The 22,932-nt window shown below is 33.6% G+C and overlaps 1 protein-coding gene across 1 annotated transcript; it reads right to left on the minus strand.

The window, feature by feature from the left end:
* Nucleotides 1–1,396: 1,396 nt before the first annotated feature.
* LOC147079750 (uncharacterized) lies at nucleotides 1,397–21,918 on the minus strand. Its single transcript, XM_085945694.1, has 6 exons — nucleotides 21,772–21,918; nucleotides 20,916–21,068; nucleotides 18,279–18,409; nucleotides 5,029–5,284; nucleotides 3,275–3,640; nucleotides 1,397–1,803 (listed from the first exon to the last, which is right to left on the minus strand). The coding sequence occupies exons 1-6, from the start codon at nucleotides 21,887–21,889 to the stop codon at nucleotides 1,688–1,690; spliced, it is 1,140 nt and encodes a 379-aa protein (XP_085801820.1). The 5' UTR covers nucleotides 21,890–21,918; the 3' UTR covers nucleotides 1,397–1,687.
* Nucleotides 21,919–22,932: the final 1,014 nt, after the last annotated feature.

Genomic DNA, 22,932 nt, shown 5'->3' on the forward strand with positions numbered 1-22,932 from the left:
AACCTGAAATATACATTAGGAGATGCGACTTTACTATAATTACGAAATGTATAATCTATTTGGTGAACTGACAGGTTGTCAAATTTATTATGATTCAGTTTCTCTCGCGGACTGAACATGATGTCCGTAAGTATGGCCACAGTAACTCTGAGAAAGCTGGTCATATAAGCACGGCGGAAGACTGGGTGCCGGAAGAGAACTGGATTATCAGTGTCGGAAATTGGAACAACAAGGCATACAGACGAGAGGTCCAAAGCATGTTGATTGAGGAAACTAGTATTTGCCTAGGGCAGGTATGATAATAATGAATTTAGAGGTGTGTAAAGGAAAATTTGGAAAAATACTTACAAAATAATACATTCCCCAACTCGTTACCCAAGGAAAGGTCAACGTAGTAGAGGACGACGTCGTAGTTCATGGTTTAAACATGGTAGCAAATGATGGTGTCCGTCCTTCAAAAGGGGATGGCACGGGAGGAAGATAAATAATAATACACCCCTCGTGCTCTTCATTTTCGATTGTCAAATGGTAATATTACTTATATAATATATGTATTTTTATGTAGACAGGGGTTTAAACTAACAATATTATGCTTGAATGGCACGCACTTTACAAAGAATATTTTATCGAAGAAAATTGTAAAAATAAATTACCAGTGTCAGCTCTTGGACGATGGATGTTATATTAACAGATTTTATCCAATGAATGGTTGTTGGAAAAATTGGAAAAAAAAAACTACGTTTATTTCTTTAGCCATCTGCGTAATCGAATCTGCAACTGACGTCTTGGTAGACAGGCGGTCCACCAACTCAGCCACCATCAGCAGCGCAAAGTTCAGAGCGTTTAAAAAGATAAATTCGAATTTACAATTTAAAAAATATTACTAAGATTTTTTTTTAATTATTTGTTAAACTGTTGTTTATGTAGTAGAAATGATGATTTTGAATAAGTGGTGTTGTCATATATTTCAGACATTCAACCCATCATCAGTATGTTATAGATAGATCATTCTCTACTTTAGTATCTTATAAAAATAGGTAGGTATACAATAAACATACATAATTACGGTATTAATTATTCATATTTTAATTTTATTAGAAACACAATAATATTGTGTTTGTAAATATTATCGTAGTATACGATAGCTTTATAAATGTGTGAGTAGATTTAATATGGTTATATTAGATTACACATAAACACAAAGAAGATATTATAACAACTATTGATATTTGAATAGACAAACAAATTTAAATTAAAATATTCTCAAATTTGCAGGATAATTATGTAAATAAAATTAATATCACTATTTTAAACAATGTTACCTACTTATTTATTGATTATCATAAGAGTAACAAGTTTTCAGGTCGTTGGATATAAAAATAACATATTTTTTATTGTGTCTGTAGATGTTTTTATTTAAATATTTCAAACAAAAATAATGCAAAATGAACAGTAAAATTCAAATAAATTTCCAATTAAATTCGTAAATTTCAATAGACAAGGGTAAAGTAAATAATTTTGATTAATAATAATATTTAACGAATGTCAGATTGAAATAAAGGTATAATATAAGTTCACGATTTGAATTTATTGTACATATTTACGTTGTAATTTTAAAAAAAAATGGTCTGGTTGTATTTAGGTAAATTCGATAGACCATAGTTTTTAATGTTGTCTTCACATACGATTAGTTCGTAGGCAGGCATGGTTGCTGAGTATACGTCAAGCTAAATCCTCTATTCGTTACGTCCCCTATTTCATTTCCATTCGTAACTACTGTCAGAACGAATGGCTTCGACGCAGCTGAAAAATAAGAATAATTTTAATGTACGTAGATACATTTAAATAACTTTAACTGACAGTTAAATCTCTTTTTTCAATCCAAGGGAAATCATGCGGAACCAGAGGCGGTTTTTCATGAAACGTATGGGGCACTATCTTCGTCAAGGGGGTTTCAAAATTGTCTGAACTACCGTAGTAGATTTATGGGTTTCCACCGTGTGTCCTTCTTCCTTCTTTACTTGGCGTTTCGGGCTCGTTGCAGAAGCCATTATCAAGAGATGATATGTCGAGTAAAGAAGGACACACCGTGGAAACCTAAAAATCTACTACGATAAAAAACAACCGTGAAAGCCTCAAACATTATATGTCTGAACTATATTCTGTTACGGTAATCATATTCTTAATAGGTACATGAAACAAATGTGTACATGTATCTTATGTCAGATATGCACATGTGATGTAGAAACAAGTGTGGTTTTACTGCACCGTTCGCGTTTAATGATTTTTTCATGTGATCTATATATGTGATAAATATTGTTTCCATAAAAAATATCGAAATTCTCGTATTTTGTGAGCCTCTCCTGAGCTGCCAATCAAAAATATCCCTTCAGTATCACATGACGTGAGACTTTTTTTTTTTTTGAATTCAGAAAAAAAATCGTTCGGTGATTGGTCATTCAGAAGTAAAGCCATATCCGATTTCGACTCTCGAAACCATAATAGTTCAGGTATGCTATGTATGGGCGATCCGACAAAAATATTTTCAGTCATTTATTTGTGTTCGTTAAATTAAGAATACATATTACAGGTGGTGTTGGTTAGTTTATAAAATTCATTTAGTTCTACCTCAACCAAACCATAAACGTTAAAAAATATTCTTCTATAAATATCTGAAATACTGTATGATTTAATGACATAATTTTAGATATTTTATAGATATACGAATATTTTTTTACTATTATCTATTATGGCTTGGTTTTCGCAGGCTTTGACTGGATTTTAAAAACTAATCAACACAATCTGTAAATTGTAGTCTTAATTCAATGAAAACAAATACGTTTAACTGACAAAGTTTAGTGTGCACAATTTATGTTGGATCCTAACAGCCTACCTCAACCCTTCACCACTGGTATTTGGCGGGTTTCTGAGACGCCGGAATCTGTCGGAACATGTAGGCCAAGTTGAAAGAATTGAGCGTATCCCGATGCCCTACGTTTGATGTGTTTGCGTCAGGCAATGTCTCGGGAGGACTTACCCAATTCCGAGGTCGCCACACACTCTCAAGTATGGTTTGACTGGTTTGTTTGAATAAAATATACATATATGAGAGAGGACCACGGATAACTAACAACAAAAAAAATTTAAGTAACTATATAAAAATAATACAAAATAAAGCTAATTCAAAACTGACGAACATTCTATGTGAAGAGATATTCACGTCCGTAGTAAGACGGTATGTTTAAAAAAATCCAATTAAATGAAAAATACTAACTTGTAACAGTAGGAAACCCAAGTCCGCAAAATCTATCTGAAGTTTGTGGTGCAATCGGATTTGGTATGACGACGAAATCTGACGTGCACAATGCACCGGTGTTTGATCCCAACGGGGTTCCTAGTACCGTATTGTCACTCCCATCCACGTCTCCCGTGACGGTGAACGAGAATGGTCCTCCTTGTGTCCACTGTATGCTACAATACCCTGCCTCCATCCTTATGCAAACTCCATAATTTAGATTGGCCATTTCTCTCGTCCCCAAAAGCCCAGCCGTGGATGTGGCTTGACTCTGCATAGTTCCATAATTAAAACTGTTTACTGTTCCTGATACTCCTGTGTGATACATTAGACATCCACTTGGCGCTTCAACAAATTCAGAAATAAATATTATTAAATGACAAAATAAAAATACAAATGTATAATATTTAAAACAAGTGGAATGTCTGGTCCAGACCAATGAAAATATTATTATGCAATGGATTATAAACCTTTTCCACTACAAAAATGCATGTGCTCATTTTATTAGAAATTCAACATTGCTATCTAATAAAGTAATTTTAACGGTACACATAGGCGCGCTATAATTTAAAAAAAACCTAACCTAACCGATTTTTTTTAAGAAGTACATGTTCCAACACGCGCGTTATCATCATTTTAGTCCCTACTTCAATTATAGTTTGTCAATTTATGGCTACGGCCGTATGTTGTAGCTTAACCATTGGGGAATGCCAAAAGAAATGGCGTATTTCAAAAAACACTACCTTATTCTTAGGTCAATAATTATTACAAGGCAATCATTATTCGTAGGATGTTTATCACACTTGAATGGTCAAAGACATAGCTTATAATGAGTATCTTTAGAATTATCTTCAAATGTGTTAATCTTGCCCATTTTTTGAATAATAAAATGCCCAATTCTTGTCAAATTTGGGATCACAGAGATTATCAATATAATTTTTTATCGTAAATATTTCACTATAATAATGTCGATATAAATTATACTGATGATTTTATAAATGCGTTAAAAAATTAATAAATGTAAAAAATCTTAACACCACTGCACATTTATGTACTGAAATATGACTATATTCTAAAACATTAGAGCGAGAGGTTTAAAAGAATACTATTTTATGTAATAAAAATACTTTATGCAGTCATCAAATGTTTAAAATAAATATAAAGGATAATAAGGCTTCAAAATTATATAAATAGATTATCTACAACGTTTAAGGTATGTCCAGGATCATGCTTTGAAAATAGAACAAAAGCTCCATTATGACCTACGCTGAGCATGTCCCAGGTGACGCAACAGTGAAACGCCAAATAATTTTCAACTGTACGCGCGACGAAATTTTGGACTCGCTGCCATTCAGTGAGAGAATGTTGACCCAGGAACACGTCACTTTGCTGCGTGATGGCGACGGGTCAATTAATTCTAAAATCGTGTAAAGATGACTAAAAACGTTACCCATTTACTTTAAAAAGAAAACATGTCAATGAATATATTATTATTGTTACTAATAGAACAATAAACAGAACATAAAATGGACGTATGTTGGATTTATATGACAAATAATATTTCGTTTGACAGGCGTCATTTTCACCCGCCACCCGCAATCCGCGCATCGCCTAGCAACGATCTTTTTAGACCGTGCCTCAACTAATGCATGGCCTTAAATAAAGTGGGTTGAATAAATGAGAAAAAGTTCCAGAAACATAACGGCCAAATCAAGCAATAAGTAATTTCTCACCTAATGTCGGACAGGCGCAAGCGAGCTGCATGATCTTTATATTCCACCTTCGATTGAAGCTGACAGCTGTACTGGCGTCTATGGATATCGTTATCGGACTGTTTCCATTAAAGTTTACGTAAACATGCTGGTCTGTGTTATCCCCGCAAATTCTTGGCACTCTTGAGGAGCCTCCTGTGACAGTCAGTGCGTCTGACACACACACGCCATCTCCGTTCGGCTGTGCCAAAGATAGATCCAAAAAGTCCAGCCTTAGCTATAGATAAACAACAGTATATTATACTATAGATTATAACTGAATAGTCTGATTCCAGTATCTACTGCTTATAAACTAATGGGAGATAGACGGATATTTTTTTTCTGTATAGGCTCGCACTACATAAATTCTGTAGTGAAGAATTTATTCACAGGTTCTGATCGTACCTACCGTAAAAATTATCTACAACGGTTTAACGACAATAGCAAGACATCAGGAAATTATAAAAAAATTATATAAAAGTATTCGCGGGCTGAATTGTTTAAAATAGCATTCACTAAATAACATTTTCAATATGTGCTAACAATTTGAATTCGGCGACGGAAGCTAGCAGACATCAGGCGATACCTACATCCAATTGAGCGCGGCACTACATCTCTGCTAGAGTTGGGTATTTCCCGAGAAAATCTCAATCTCGAGATTTGGGATTTCCCGAAATTATGAAATTTTCAATTCTCGAGATTCGGGATTTAAAAAAAGAATTCTCGAGATATCGGGAAATTAAAAAAACAACTAAAAAATTCTAAAATCAGTCTAAAACAAACAAATTCCATTTTTTTATTTATGTAAGAAGACGAACAAATAGAAGGAGGAAAACAAAAATAATTCGTAAAAATAATCGCTGCGTCTGACAATCGCGTACGCTTTTGAGACACAAAAATCCCTGATGTTGAAAAATTGCGCTCATTTTGAGTCGACGTTGGCTTAATCGTGTTAAATGCCCGGACCAGTCTTTGAACGTTTTGTATTTTCTGTCCACTTTTTTCATATAGAAAAATCGTTTTTTTTTCAATATTGATAATAAAGAATTTCCGATTTGGTATGATGAAAATTATGTATCACTGATTCATTAGAAAACAAACAAAACTTTTTCTTCGTCAGCAACCCATTACTTCGGATCGAACAGCGTTCTAAAGTAAAATAAAAAATCTTATTATTACTAACAAAAATAAATAAAAACCATTCTATATTAGAATGCAGTGCCAATTACTGCATGTTGTACAGAATTAAACAATTATAGCTTATAATAAACGAAAAGAATGATCATACACACCGAGAAAATTACCAAGGTGCCTATAATATACCTAAAATACTATTACAATAAAATTCACTATTACAATAAAATTAATATACATATTAAGTTTCTTTTAAATTTATCTTTGTGTAAACTTATGAATCATTGAAAAAGTGCGGCACTATCATTCTTCATATAAATTTTCGACCAATAATTCCATACAGAATACCTAGTTGTCGCCAGTTTTTCACATTATTTACGCACGAACAGTCAATTAATTCGTACTAATTACATTTAGCAAATTCTCACACTTAGACCATTTTTTAACAAGTTGGGGTTAATCATTTAGTATCGATTCTTCACCACTTTTATAGGCAATTTATAATATATTACACAATATTATCACGCGCAAGAAATGATAGTAGTGAAAATGCTTCGGTAGCATGTGCATAATAATGCAACTTGTGGCGATTGATGTCCATCGGTATACGAATGTAATTGATTAATTTCGTGACACGATACGTTAAGTCGCTACGCCCACAAGAAGTGGCGTGGCGTGGTATAGAGGTCGCGAGGGGTTTTATGAGCAAATTGCCAGGGGCGCTCCCGCGACCTCCACGTACGCCACGCCACTTCCTATGTAGTTTGGACCTGTGGGGTAAAATCATGGTGCTGGCGGCGCCTTATGTCGTCTGTGTATTGTGTACATTTTAGTTTTTCTAATCGCCACGATTTTTCTCAAACGCATCCAACTCCGCTCAGCGCAAATGACATAATGATATTATATAATGTTAAAGAACAGCGATTCTTATATAGTTCATGCATACAAACATTAACAAATATATATACTTTAATGTTGTAAATGACTAATTAATTTGTAGATGGTGCGCAGTGGTGCAAAACCTTTCATCAGTCAACATAACCATTTTCTAAATAATCGCCAGCCGCACAAGTATCGCTATATTTTCTCAAAAGTCAAATTGTTGTACAATATTGAGATGACAGAGGTACCGTTCCAGAATACACCACCAATATAATATGCAGTGACGTTCCGTGGGGGTATGCGCGCAACTCGTTGCTTAACGGCGGCAAATTAAGAGTATACATAACATAAGTGAAACGGCAAATAATCGCAGTCCACATCACAAAATATACATGCACCAAACGAAGACAATACCCCAATGAATATAATAAACTATGATCATTCGGAAACATTGAATAATAACTGTATTTTTTTTAGAATATCAAACTAGTCACCAAGCCTTCAGAGTTTTTCAAAATGCCTACTAGGTACACTAAATATCAACACATGGCATATTTTAAATCATCTTGTTGTAAAGATATGAAAACGGTAATAATATTTTTTTTTCATGTATGTAGCTTCAATATTGGAACCATACATAAATAAAATTTGATATAAATAAAAAGGATTTCAAGTTATACACATTTATATTTTTTATAAAAATCGATGTTTTTTAAAATAGATATAAAAATATTAAAACTATGAATTAGTCAAAAATTTCTTCGGTGATGCTTATAAATCTTAATAAACTAAATTTTAATAATAAATATGACCATAAAATATATGTAATAATAGGGTACGGTTCGATTCATTCCCATTTTATTACATTTTTTACAATTGTAAGTTTATCTTTGACTTAAAATAAAAAATATTTTTCTTTTTAATGTTTTCAGATACATATTTATTCATTAATACAGTTGAAATTGTAAATTATCAAAAAAATGTCTCAAATTGCAAGCTTCGTATTTTTCCGCTAGGTGCCTCTTTAAAAACGGCTCAGTAAAAGCTTCACCTTAAGTATTAACACTCTTTGACATTCGTCGCGGCTAACTTGTATAAATAATTAACAACCGGAATACGTAATGTGCTAAATGTTACAAATTTTATCACTTTAGCTGTTTTTCGATGTTAAGTGATATTTTAGAATAGCCTCGCTGATCAGTTTTCCCAAACGCGCCTAAAGAAGTATAACTTCAAAAATATTTAATGTTTTATTCCTTTTATTTCCTTACATTATGTAGAATTCCATTAGTTAATTATTTTTACATTAAGCGGAAGATGCGGTCGCATCGTTAGAAAGTACTGACATATTAGTTTAAAGAAATCGCAAGGGGGCATCCAAACTTGTCAATGCCTCAGACCTCCACGTACCTAAGCCACCGTTGTTTGAGAGTACGTTTCGTATAAATTTCCAATCCTGGGTAGATAATTATTAGCTACCTCATTTGTTTCCATTTGTCAGTTTTAATATAATAAAATAAGTAAGTATGTAGGAACAATTTTGCATACAATATAAGACTAAAATGAAAGGGGTGGCATTGTAAGTATGCCTAAGGGCGGCACTTTTCATAGCGACGTCACCGATAATAATAATATATACTCTAAAGACCTTTGCATGAAGGTGTACTTTTATTATTTTTTATAATTAAATATATAAATATATAAGAGAGTTGTAATTACCATATAATTTTTCAAAGAGCATTGTCGTATCAACCGACATAATAATATATCTTCTCACCGGGCCAAGAACATTTGTATAATAACCAATATTTCTATCAGCGTCGGGAAATAAAAATCGTTTGCATCAGAACATTTATTAAATATTCGGGAAAAAAATTGTATACAATGTTCAATGTTTATCAAACCGATATATCTTGATCTGAACTAGGGAATCCAATCCCGGGATTCCGGGATCCCGAGCTATTTTCGATACCTATGAATCCCGGGATTGATAAACATAATCCCGGGATTTCGGGATTGATTTTTTTATCAATTTTTATGGAAAATATAACAGAAAAAATACTTTTAATACAAAATAACTACATTAGAAATAAACTGAGTTGAATGAAGTTTGATGTGTAGGTTGCCGATTCATTTTATTTTTTCACATAAATTATTAAAAATGAGAAAGATTGGTAAAAAAACAATGCTTCGCACTTTTAACAAAGTAATTCCACCATGATATCATACGTTTTACGGCAGTTTCATATTTGGCTGACTAATTAGATTTATGAAACGGAAAGGCCATAAGTACGCCATGATTATTTGCTTTACTATTTTAAATCTCGCTGATCTATTCATTATGTCTTTACTATCAGAAATAGCAATCTCATATTAAATTCACATTATTATTTATATTACAATATTATTTACTCCATTAAACTTGTGTATTTCCAAGATTTAACGTATACAATATTAACAATAAATGTCTTAAATAGTATAAATTATACTAGATTTATTTTTGACCGATTTTATCAATGTTATTTGTAAATATAAAAATTTTATATTAACAATGGAAAAAAATCCCAATCCCGGGACCAGTCCCGGGATCCCGGGATTGTCAAATTGTAATCCCGAAATCCCGGGATCAGAATTTTGGCTCGGGATCGGATTCCCTAATCTGGACTTATGCATTAGATATCAGATGACTCACTCCATATATTTTCGCTGAACCGACATGGATCGAATTAAAGTCGTTTTTTTATTTACATAGTTCTTCAAGAAAATGGTTGACAAATTTATTCTGTTTTGTGTGATAATGATGATTCCGGTTATATTATTTTACTGTTTTAATTCTACTAGACATGTTATTTGATTTTTATATTAAATGAATCATCATTATAATATGCCTAGCATAGTAAGCTGTATCGAGGATAAACACAATTCTATAAGATAACAGCATTTTAACAAATTTCAATGAAAACCCAGTAAGTATAGGGATATGCCAGGTTGTTTAGTATACTCGTAGTTCATTTATTCGATATACTCATTCCCCTCTTGATACAAAACTTGAACCTGTCTTTTAGCACAAGCATATTTCTCAAATGAGTGATTCTACTGTTCGGCTATTGAAATCAGATCCTAGGTCGGTTGACATTTTTTCACGGTTGATACTGTTTTTGAAAACCACTTAATTATAAGCCTTGTCTCGTTTCGATAAAAAAAATCTGCAAATCAAATAACCTAATGCAGTGGTGGCCAAACCGTTGCGCATTGATATTACTAGCCATCTCAATGATCTAAATTTAAAACTACAAGGCAAGAATAAATTATTTCCTAGCTTAGTAAATAGCATCAGTTCATTTAAAATGAAATTAAAACTGTTTATCTCTCAGTTAGAAAATGAGGATTTGAGTCAATTTCCACACTTGAAAGAGCAGAATGAATGTGCTGCGGATAATAGCAATTTTTGACCAATTATATTGAAAAAATCAGAGATATTGCAAGGGTCATTTTGAAAGTAGTTTTCATGATTTTGCTAAAGAAGAAAACTGCAAACACATATTTATAAACCCATTTTCACTTCGTGAACAAAATGTAATATAGATGCCTGGTAACATACAAAATGGAACTGAGTGATTTAAAAACCAATTCATTATTGAAAATGAAATTTGATGAGCTTTTTCCAGATCAAAATGCTTCAGACTTAATTAATTTCTGACGTTCATTACTCTGTGAACATTTCCCAGAGCTAAGAAAGATTGCAAAAAGTTATATATGTCGCTTTGGATCGACATACAATCACCTCTGTGTACGTTAAAATGTCGTTTACCGCATATAAACAAAATACTACTGACGGATATGTGGAAAAATTTTATGCCAGAGCGCAATATTAAAAAATATATTGTAACTCATTTTTTCAGACAAAAAAAACAGAAAATGATATTTAGGAATAGTTAAGTGTGTTGTTTTTATTTTTTAAAGTTACGTTTAATTTACACTGCATTTCTTATTCAATTATTTGTGCTTGTAAACAAACTATTTAGAAAATTGTAATATTGATTATTTGTGTTTTTTTGTTATTGTATTATATTGATTAAGATTATTAATTTTTTATCAGTAATATTGGGTGAAGTGACGACTATTAACAATTTTTTCAATAAAAAATGTCAATTTTTAACTGCATATTTCTTCGTTTTTAAGGCATATTTTTATTCTTTTAAGTGCATAGGTGCATGCATATAGTCATGTTTTTTGATGCATATAAATCCGCTCCCTATTTATTATAAATATACATTCCTGTTATTCGTCAAAGTCAAACTATTTCTTCATACAAAAATTTGTTTTATGCAGCATCGAGTTAAACATCACGTTTGTGAAATATATTGTGTTAATATTACTGTATTATTTATCATGTAACTCATCTACCAAAATCATACAATTCCCTATGTCAAGACAGCTGGAAATATCGATTTGCAATTGCAATGATAGGCCATTCATAGACAGCAGCAAGAGGGTCAGAAGAGGTAGATAAAAAAAGTATCGGCTTGTATTTGTAGTAGGCAAAGATATACCTACCGCAATAAATAATATCATGGCGGGTTGTTTATCACTAAAACTGGATCGTTTGAAAAACAATCAACACTTTCCTCAAATCTCGTAATTGTTTATATATAATTACTAGCTGATCCGGCAAACGTTGTTCTGCCATATAAATTATTTCTAGTGAATATTTTGGTTGTTAAATAAAAAATAACGAATGAATCGTAAGTGTGTGGGGATGGGATCTATGACAGAAAGAGGAATGGAGCGCTGTAGACGATGACCGCCGATAAAAACAAAAAAACACCAACCATTCATTTTCTCAATTCAAAATGAGTAATGATGTTCATAATGAATGAATTACCTGTGACAGGATCTCGTTGTTTAATGTTTATGCAATATCCGTCTTGTCCCTACCAGAAAATTAGCGGATATTGGAGAGCGTCGTATGAACGGTGTGTGTCAGCGATGAACTCCAGATTATTGTTTTTTCTTAGAATCACGAATTCTCGCGTCGATGTGCGGTCGCCAACCATGATTCCAGCAATGTCGTAAAAAACAGGTGCATTGAATCGACGCACGTGCTCTCCAGCTGATGTTTTATCAGGATTGATGACAATAGCGTGATTGTCACTTTGAAATTCGTGCGTGTGTGCTTTGAAGAATTTCAATAATTCATTGAGCTCATTCAATAGGGCGTCTAGTTCGCCGACGATACGCCTGGCATTAGGCAAATTGAGGTTATTGTAGCCGCAACGTGCATCCACACGATTGATGTCCTCACCGCCCATGAAGTAGATTTGTAAAAAAATACGTTTATAATATTTTATATGGTTCGTTTGGCATTGGCAGCAATGAGCCTACTTTGTGGCATACCTGGCCTTTGATTTTGAATGTTGAATGGAATTGTTTACCATTTGCCGGAGTATTATGAACTATTTCTGTTGCTCCGAACGAAGTCATTTGGAAACATGAATTGAATGTGCGAATGGACTTCAGGAACAGGTTTGAATCTGGAACCGTGCCGATGAGCAAGCCGTTCAATGGTTCTGGTGGTATCTCAATTTCTGGTAGTTGCACTTTTCCTGATGTGCAACACATCCCGGCTGACTCATGTTTGAATTTGAGCGCATGACAATGGAGACATTCTTTGTCCATAGCACCGCACCAATCAGCACTTTCGGATGAGCGGAATATTAAATATCTGGCTCGTACTCGAATGCGAGACGAAGAAATGAAGCGGATGTAAATGCTCGATGTACTTGTTGGCGTTGTCAATCATTTGCTCTGCGTGTGTTGACTACGAACCGGCGCGCTTGGCTCCGTTCCAATTGTCGTTGTTGATTTCGTTCAGCTCGTACCTCTTGTGATTGAGATGCACGCAATTGTGACATGCTCACACGCACGTTTTTATTATCTTGTTGGATTTTTTCGTCTGTTTTTTCTGCTCTACTATTTCGCATGTTTGTTGCTTTATTCGTTCGACGGCCCAAATGGCCCCCTTGCGTCTTGCTGGCATTGTGCACTGTAATACACTCACACAAAAATAGATAAATTAAAATAAATCGTACAAAATTTTGCACGCACTGCGTTGTGATATGCCGAATGAAATGTCAAAATGACGCGACGCTTTTCTAGAATTCTTCTCGAACGTAGCGCCATCTGTCATTCAACAACATAAATAATTTCGTTCTGTTTGAAATACTAACGACGGTTAAATTTGTTCATACAAAAATAATAAAATCGCAATTTAAAAAATGGGAGGGTGGGGTTAGGAGGGTGAAAATTTGGGGTTATAGGTATTTTCTGATGCCAAATAATAAAAAAAATACAAAAAAAAATGTCAAAAAAATAAAAGAATTTTTTTTTCTGGATAGAGATACCCTAATCACCTAGCGGTGTAAAATATACTTGTTGACCTATTCTCATACCTAACAAATATACATAAAAAAAATCATAAAAATCGGTCGAGCCATTTCGGAGAAGTGCGACCACAAACATCGTGACACGAGAATTTTATATATATAGAGATAATTGAAATACACACCTTTTAAACTGTATTTGTTTTGTGCGTCACCTCGTCTCAAAACTTTATTATTATTTATATACTTTTTAGAAACCAGAAGCTATCAAAGATCATTGGAATGTAAAAGTCAACATATTAAAACTACCGCACATAAATGACACAGATGTGATAATTAAACCCAAAAGCTAGATACATTAACACCACACTCAAAAAGAAAAGAGGATTTACCTAATTTACTTCTCACATACGGCATGTCTACCGCATAGCTTTCTATTCCTAAAAATCGTGTATCAATATTTTATCAAGCTATGTTGTTTGAATATTTAAAATTCAATACGGATACAGTATGTCCATATTTATAAACATGGACATTGTCAACAATTTAAGCTATTTAAATAATAAAAAAACAATAGGTAATGTTCCTAATTGTTAAATTCAAAATAATCGCAATATTCACATAAGAAAAAACTGTGCTTTATAGTAATAATAATGTCCGGCAATAAAATAATTGCATGACATTTATTGTTTTAGAGAAAATGATATCACTACCATGTGAAAATATACAAAATTTCAATGTGCATCTGGTCTACAGAGCCTGGTTATTTAATTAAACATTACTGTTTACCTGACCCAGTAAAGAAAAATAGCATGCCAAAAATATTCACTTTTGTTATGTATTGAGAGTATTCAAAAGTTAACAGTCGTCATATTGAATTAGAATTAATCAGATTGTTATTAAAACTTTCCAAACATTTCATTCTTCACGAAAATATCGACGTGGACACTGGCGATATTTTCCAACATGTGCAGGAGACAACGGCTTCAAAATAAATGAAAACAGACAAAATAAATACCCTGAAAATTTTGAGTAACTATTGTTCTGTAAGCTATTTCTTTTATTCAACGAATAATTCACAATATTTATTTTGAGAATGTAGCATTATTCTATATTTAATATGCATAATTTAAAAAAATACCTTAGATACGAGGGTGGTCCCAGAAGTACCCGACCTAACATAGAAAACACAAAAAAAAATGGGAATTTTTATTTCTCTACGTAGTCTCCTTTTAGGTCGATACACTTTTTCCAGCGATGTTCAATAGCTTTGATACCATGTTTATAGTGAGAATCGTCGAGCTCCTCAAAATATCCATCAACCGCCGACTCCACCTCTTCATTGTTGGCAAATCTTTTACCACCGAGCCATTTTTTCAAGTTTGGAAACTCTCCCGAGGATCCTCAATCCGAGGGGGCTAAATCTGGCGAAAAAGGTGCGTGAGGAAGCAATTCGAACTTTAACTCATTGATTTTAGCCATCGCGATAACGGATGTGTGAACTGGTGCATTGTCCTGATGAAACGAAACTCACTTTTTCGCCAAATGCGGTTGTTTTTTCTTGATTTCATCACTCACACGCTGCAATAAATTTGCATAATACACGCCGTTGATTGATTTCCTTTCTGAAGATAATCAATAAAAATTACCCCACGCGCATCCCAAAAAATTGACGCCATGACCTTGCCTGCAGATGGAACTGTCTTCGCCTTCTTTGGAGCCAATTTTCCCCTTTCAGTCGATTGTTTTGACTATTCTTTCGTCTCAGGTGTAAAGTGATGGACCCATGTTTCATCCATGGTTATGAATAGACGCAAAAACTCTGCTTTATTGCTGTGAAACTTCGCCAAACACTCGAGTGAAACATCCTCACGATGCTGTTTTTGTTCCATTGTGAGTAATCGCGGCACCCACCTTGCGCACAGCTTTCTTATGTCCAAATTTTCAGTCAATATGTGATGTACAGCACTTTTTGAAATGCCTAGCATGTCTACTAGCTCTCACAATTTTAGTCGCCGTTCATCCCATACCATTTTGTGGATTTTCGTCACCATTTCTGACATGGTCACCTCATTTGGTCGACCACTGCGATGTTCGTCTTGGCAGCTCGTACAGCATCGTTTAAACTCACCCACCCAATATGTTACTGTTGTAAACAAAGGAGCAGACACCCCCAGAGTAGAATCTAGCGCCACTTTGACATTGGTTGGACTGAAGCCTTTCAAATGAAAGTATTGTATCACATAAATTTGACCAATGTTTACAAATTCACTGAGAGCGTTCACTGTTGATTGCTGACAAATAATTACTGAACAACGTAGCGTCGTCAAACTTCAAATTTAGGTTTTATAAGGTTGGTACTTCCTATCATGGTCACTATTTTAAAACAACAACTGCTATCTATACGTCAGGTCAGATACTTCTGGGACTACCGGTATATATATGTATCTGTAATATTTACTAGAAAATACAACGTCTGACAGGATTTGAAACCGTATCCACTGGATTCGCGCCAATGTGTTTTACAAATTAAGCCACGGGCGTCCTATCTAATTACGACGAAATTAACTAATATTTTTTACATAATATTATTGCAATGGTTATCAAATTAGGTATCAATTCAGTACCTCAATTATTACAGACCGACGTCCGGATCACTCCAAATTTTTGTACTTTCACTTGCTAATAATTTAATAAACTGGGTATTTATTTTATTGAACGAATGTAACATTCTTTATATTGAACATACATAAATAATTGTTCTGTGTTTCGGGTTAACGAAATTTTATACATATAAATACATCTATTCATACGATACATCTATCATACATACATACACCACCTTTAAAATGCACGTTAATTACATCGATCGGCCACCTGGTCATTACGCGCCAGGTGCGTCTTCAGCGTCCAAAGTATTAATGACACTAATTAATACAATATCAATGGTCCTAAAATTAACCACAGTTCAATAGTAAAGTCAGTGACGTCTCGTGGGGGTAGGCAGATTGAGCGTCGCTTGGGGGCGACATTTACTTGAAGGGCGGCAAATCGAGGAGAATCATCAACGAAATCAACGAAATGATTGTCCTCGATTTGCCTAAATATATACCTAAATTTGTAATAACGAAAATATCTTTCCATTAAAAATTTCAGCTCACTGGTTGGAAATAAAATATATTAATTAACAGGACTGTAATTTTTATCGGGTCCACGATGTCTAGTTTACTTCCATTGCCTTTCGATGTCCTTGGTGACCATAAACGACACGTACAGATTTGCGAATAATTATTACAGTCTGGCGCACGGAAATCGCATTGGCCGTCAAAACTAAAGATACACCCCCCTCTTATAGACCGTCTCACCTACCCCTTCTGGTCTACGATTTTAGTCTGTATCGAAGAGTTCGTGCCGTCATTATCTACTAGTTTTCTTTTGGGTATGCTATCAATGCACTCCATATCCACCCGAAGAGTGATTGCTCTTTTAAAGCATTTCTTTTTACTTCTCCGTAAGTTCATTTACAATTCGTATATACTGGCAAATATTAATTTTCATGTTACCATTAATATCACTCGTAACTCCACGGTCTTCATGATACCCCGTCGTAGGGAGGATGTGATGTTTCTTGATGCTGTATATCGTGCGATGAACTTATTTGATGGCTCCATAAAGGTTGATTAAATTTTTCATCAACTAAATCATGTTTATGGCCGTGTTAAATAGGTTAAATTTATAATTGTATTTATCATTTTACTTTAACATCTACATAAGCACATACTTTATCGGTTGTTATTTGTAATTAAGTCATTTTTATAATTTGTATTTATTATGTATTATGGCGCATTGGCCAATCGCTGTAATGCCATAATACTTTTTCCTAAATAAATAAATAAATTCCTCAAGACAGAGCAAATTAATGTTTCGCAAAAATGACATGGACACATTTCTTAGATATTGGAGTCATGCTAGGATAATAAAAACCACTGTATAAAAAATTGGGGCAGCATTTTGTCTAGGGACGTCACTGTGTAAAGCAGCTGTTTGTATCATCGTCAATATATTATTTAATCCTACGTGAATATAAACATAATAATACTCGTACCATAATTGCATATTTTTTCAATCGGTCAACGCTGGCTGGCGATTATTTGTCAATTTTCTCCAATCTTAAAATAAATATTCTGGTTATAACTATTTCAGTATAATGAACACGTACCTACTAATAACATTTATTTGATGGGTTAAGACCCCAGTTATAAAAGCCTAAAATACGTCATCGAAGATACCGCTTTCGCATTACTTGACATCATGGCCCCCACATCCTGAACTGGGCCCCCATGCTGGGATCTTTGGCGGCCTCCCTACCTATCTCGAAGGATAAAGGCAGTGTGATGCTCTACAGTAGCGTTTTCCAAATGGTGTACGCGGTAAAATTAATGTGTATAGGTATTTAGTGTTTTGTGTTGTATATTTTAATACATCTATTTGAATTTAGGAGAGTTGTCGAGTGTCGATACACAGTTTAAATTTTTATCGTACAACCATATAGATTTAATTATATTATTGAAGGAAAATAGCGCTTTTTTATATAAAATAGATTTTTTTTACTATTAAAGCCAATTTGTGTGTTTATCTCACTTATCTGGTCGACTGGCCTCGCCGGGCCCCTCCTGAGCCCGGGCCCCCAGGCTAGAGCCCTGTGAGCCCCCCCCCCCCTTGTGGGGGCCATGCTTGACATAATGATACATTTGACTGTAATGCAGTGTGCAGCATTCGGCGATGCATAATATTCGGTCTAGTATAGCCCTACGTTAACTACTCTCTACTCACCTGACAGATATCCGAGTTACACCTGTTAATTGTTATAGTGCATCGGGATCCTCCACCGAACGGTCCGGGGTAACCGGCGTTTGTGAAGTAAGTGTTATTCACATTTGACGTAGACCCACACGACCTTTGAACTAACAAGTAAAAATATATATTAGTTTACAAAATAACACTTTTGTTAGAATGGTTTACGAACTATTTACGTATATTTATTGTTTGATTACAGATTTTCCCAAACTTCTTTCCCAACAAATTTTGATGAAAAATTATACTATAATATAGTTCAGTGATGGCGAACCTATGCGTGCCAAAATTTCCCAAATAATATTTTTCGACTGTAACGTGCCGAGCAATTTTTTTAATGACGAAAAAATATTTTTTTAGTTTTCTAAAAATAAATTTTTAAGATTTCTATTAAATAGGTTTAAAAATTACTATTGAGTTATTGATATTCTGTCTTTCACTGTATTTATAGCCGAAAGCATATCTTTTATTCTTTGAATATTTTTTCCTTGTTTTCAAATCACTTAAAAAGATCGTTGAAGTATTTAAACTACTCTTCTTTCACATTATATTCTACTCACTTATATTCTCTGAGCGGTTTTGCATTTTTAGAGATTATGTTTGAGGTAAAATAACGAGCAATTATTATATATGAGTGACTGCAGATAATTAATTTCATAAGGTTTCTTGATTGTATATTTTTATTTTTAATTCCCCGATCCTAAGAACTGACCTATGCAATCGTATATTTACATTAAACGTAATGATTATTCTTTTAAATGATTTGCCTGCAATTCTAAAGTCTTTATACAATGCGATTTGTCATTATTTATGGATGTATTTCGTCGTTTCCGTTTCCGCATCGATTGGTGCATAAACATAATCAAAATGAAAAACCGAAAAAAATACGCATGGCTATGTCGTCATTATTTTTTAACATCATATATAAGTAAGTACTTATATATTTATTTGGAAAACTTTGTTATAAAATAAAAACATTTTTTAAATATATATAAAAGAGTAATATTTCTTTTCTCTTCAAAATGAAACATTCACGTGTCATGCAGAATCATCTCACGTGCCATAGGTTCGCCATACCTGATATAGTTGTTGTTTTTTAGCTTTTCTGAGCAACGAATGTGTTTTTCATTCGAAGTTAAATTTGAAACATTCTGACCTAATTTAAAAAAAAATTTAGAATCAGAATTTTCATTATCATTTCATAGCAAACCTGGTAAAATCATGTTGTTTTTTTAATGGGCGCTCGAACTTAGTGCATGGATGTTGAGGAAATGGAAAACAATAATTATTGATCATTCAATAAAAAAACCTCCTCGGGGTGCGGCATATTTCCACAAATCAAATTGTAGTTGAACCAATGAAAAAAACTCGATGAACCAATAATAAATATTAAGTATTAAGAAGATATCTAACGACATAATAATTAATACATTCTACGGTAATTTGGTTATCACTAAATGTAGTGTTAGATTATCTGTATAATAATGGTCTCTGTCATTATCACCAAACACATTGACTTATAATCTAATATAATTTTTGAAAGGGTGAAAATTTGCAGCTAATTTGTTTTCACTAAATAGGCGTGCAGTGCAATCTGTCTACTTAATATGAAACCACTGGTAAGTAACTCATTCAATGGGGCTTTATACGACCCATTTGAATACGTAGCTGTATTTATTTTATTATGGCACACCTAATATTTAATAAAAAAATCTCCGTATGAGTAGGTATAGGTAGGTACCGATATTCATAAAAGAAAGTTTGCGAAAGGAAGAACAAAATAAGTCTAAATTCACTACTTTTCAGCAGAGGTAGAAGAAGATCGAGTTATTCTTTGTATGAGAATTTATATACTTATGTATGTGAAATTTATTAATTCACCGATTTTTTCCATTAAAAGTAATGAAAATTATTGTTTTTGCTCCTTAGCAGAGTGTATGGGTCACCGCGAAGTGGTGGTTATAAATAACAAACCTTTTTTATATGAAATTATTAAAAAAAAAAAAAAACACCCAACCCGTGTCCTTGGACTAGATCAGTGTTTGCCAACGTGGGAAAATTTGAATGTGTTGGGGCGCAAAAAGGTCATCTTGAAAATCTACGGAGGGGGGCCTGAAGAATTTGAAGCGTTGAAATTGGGCTTGATAGAAATAAGGTTGGGAATCACTGCACTAGATCAACACATATTGGAAGAAAAAAAAAACAACTCGAACCGGCCACCCACTTGCGCATAGATAGCCACTCTACCAACTTGGCTATCGTTGGCGCTCGGCCCTCTCTGCACGCATAATATTAATTACGCATTGTGATTAATTCGACATAGGTATTATTTAACTATTTTTTATTTCCATTCTCACATAGAGTGAAACTGTCAGATAAATCTTTTGGTGTTTATATAAATGAAAAATGACCAATATTTTATGATAACCACATGATACATACATAAATAGCACGCGCTCTTGTGTCGCATGAATTAGACAGGTGCGATTAACGAAGTTAAGAGTTTTTCGAACTTTATTTAACCAACAGTAAATATAGAATCACTAAGAGAGATTAACCAGATTATACATGAGTAATAAGTTATGCATAAATATTAAGTTATAATTCAGTATTTACTTATGCAACAGACTCCTCTTTTCGAAGCACACGTTCCCGTTATTGATCCTCCCAAGTCGTTGCACTCCCGTCGAGTAAAACATGTCCCATTGAAACTAGTCGCACCTCCACACTCTTTGTTTTCAAAACGAATAATACTGAAGAATGGAAAAACTGAAACAAATATACACATAAACCTAAATGAATCGTCTTTATTGTGAAATACTACGAATGGGGACACTTATGATACCATAAAACGGGCTTCCCAGGCCTGCCAAGTTAGTTGACCCACTAAATAGGTACTTAATACCTACATGAATTATTGTCAAATAGCATACAAAAAGTGATTCTGAAATCCGGGGATATATTTTTGATATATTATATTATTAGGTCCTTCCTATGAAAGAGAGGATGGTGTACTTGCCTATAAATTCAAATCTTTGGTGAACTTTCTTTATTCGAGATAATAAAAATTAATTTGAATTTTTATTTTCCTAATAACTTTTTTATATGTATCATCATATTGTCGCAAACAAATGACAATAACATGTGTATTTAACGGATAGTGAAGTTTTCATTGTAATGTATACTAAATTATGTGAAAGCTCGTGATTATTGATCGATTGTATTAAAATACGTAAGCGTTCTTATGAAAAAAAATTGAACAATTTCACGTAAATTTCGAAATCGCCATTATTTTCGCCCTTACAAAATATTTTATTGTAAATATATTAATCTTCTTGTGAATGTAATATTTAAGAAATGGATATGTTCATTTTTTTAAATAAATGTGTAATTATTCGAATCAATATTTTTTTTAAAGTTAGATTAGTTATTATAAATCGAAAAAAAAATAGTTTTGGCAGTGGCTACTCACATCTGGCATCTCGTGTATAATTCCCTATGTCGGTCTCATTAATTGTATCATGGGTCATTTCCACGACTGAGACACTGAAATACAACAGTATAACACACTTAAGAAGATTGTTCACCATGGTCACTGATGTTTATGAAAATTGTTTGTGATGAAATGTTCTGCGCAGAGGCTTATATGCCCTCGCTACTCTTTCCTCGATTCCTCGTGAAAAATAACGGCATGGAAAAGCAAACGTGCTTTCTTGATTATGTGTTAAATGGAAAGCATACACTTTGTTATTACAGCTAGAACATGTAACATTAATTTAGGTGTATTTGACATATTATAATATTTTCGAAAACTGTACTTTATGACTAGCCAGACCCAATTGATACAATAATTTTTTTCTGATAAACTAGATTAAATTTATTTTCTATATAATTCAAATCTACAACAATATACGGAATCAAAAAACTAATCTCGAGAAAACAAATATTCTTGATTTCGAGAATTCTCGAACCTCGAGAAATCGCAAGCTCCAGTTGTAAGTAGGTACCTGTATTGTACAGTGATCTTATCGTTGTATACAAAAGTGTAGTCCAGGATTGAGGAGGACAATTTGTGATGTGGGGTGAGGGGAAAAGGGGGGTGGAGATGTTTCTTGGAAGCAGCCAAGATCCATAATGGGTTGTAGTGCCAATGATGAACATAGGTACCTACAAGGGTACAAACAATGTCAAATTGTTCGTAATCGATAAGGAATGAAACTCAGATAATCTTGATGTAAAAAAAAACCAAATTACTGTCGTAGAGGTTGGGAAGATAGTCATCCGCAGCTGAAGAAACAGTAGCTCTCGCTCATTATTTTTTTAGACCTTTATTTACCATTTACGTTGCGGAGAGCGTTTGATCCCCCACAACATCGAAGAGGACCTATATATTAAGTAGGTACCTACTATGCATAATAATTCCCTCAATTCCATATTTATCATTATCAGTTCTGTTATTTTCTGATAGTAAAGGTTTAATGAATGGGTTAGCGAGATTTATAATAGTAAATAAAATCATGGTGTATGGCCTTTCCGCTTGATAAATCTAATAAGTCAGCCAAATATGAAACTGCCGTAAAACGTATGAGATCATGGTGGAATTGCTTTGTTAATAGTGCGAAGCTTTGTTTTT

The sequence above is a fragment of the Rhyacophila brunnea genome, unplaced genomic scaffold (assembly GCF_057557595.1).
Source record: "Rhyacophila brunnea isolate RB1 unplaced genomic scaffold, BYU_Rbru_1.0 scaffold_1, whole genome shotgun sequence".
NCBI lineage: Eukaryota > Metazoa > Arthropoda > Insecta > Trichoptera > Rhyacophilidae > Rhyacophila > Rhyacophila brunnea.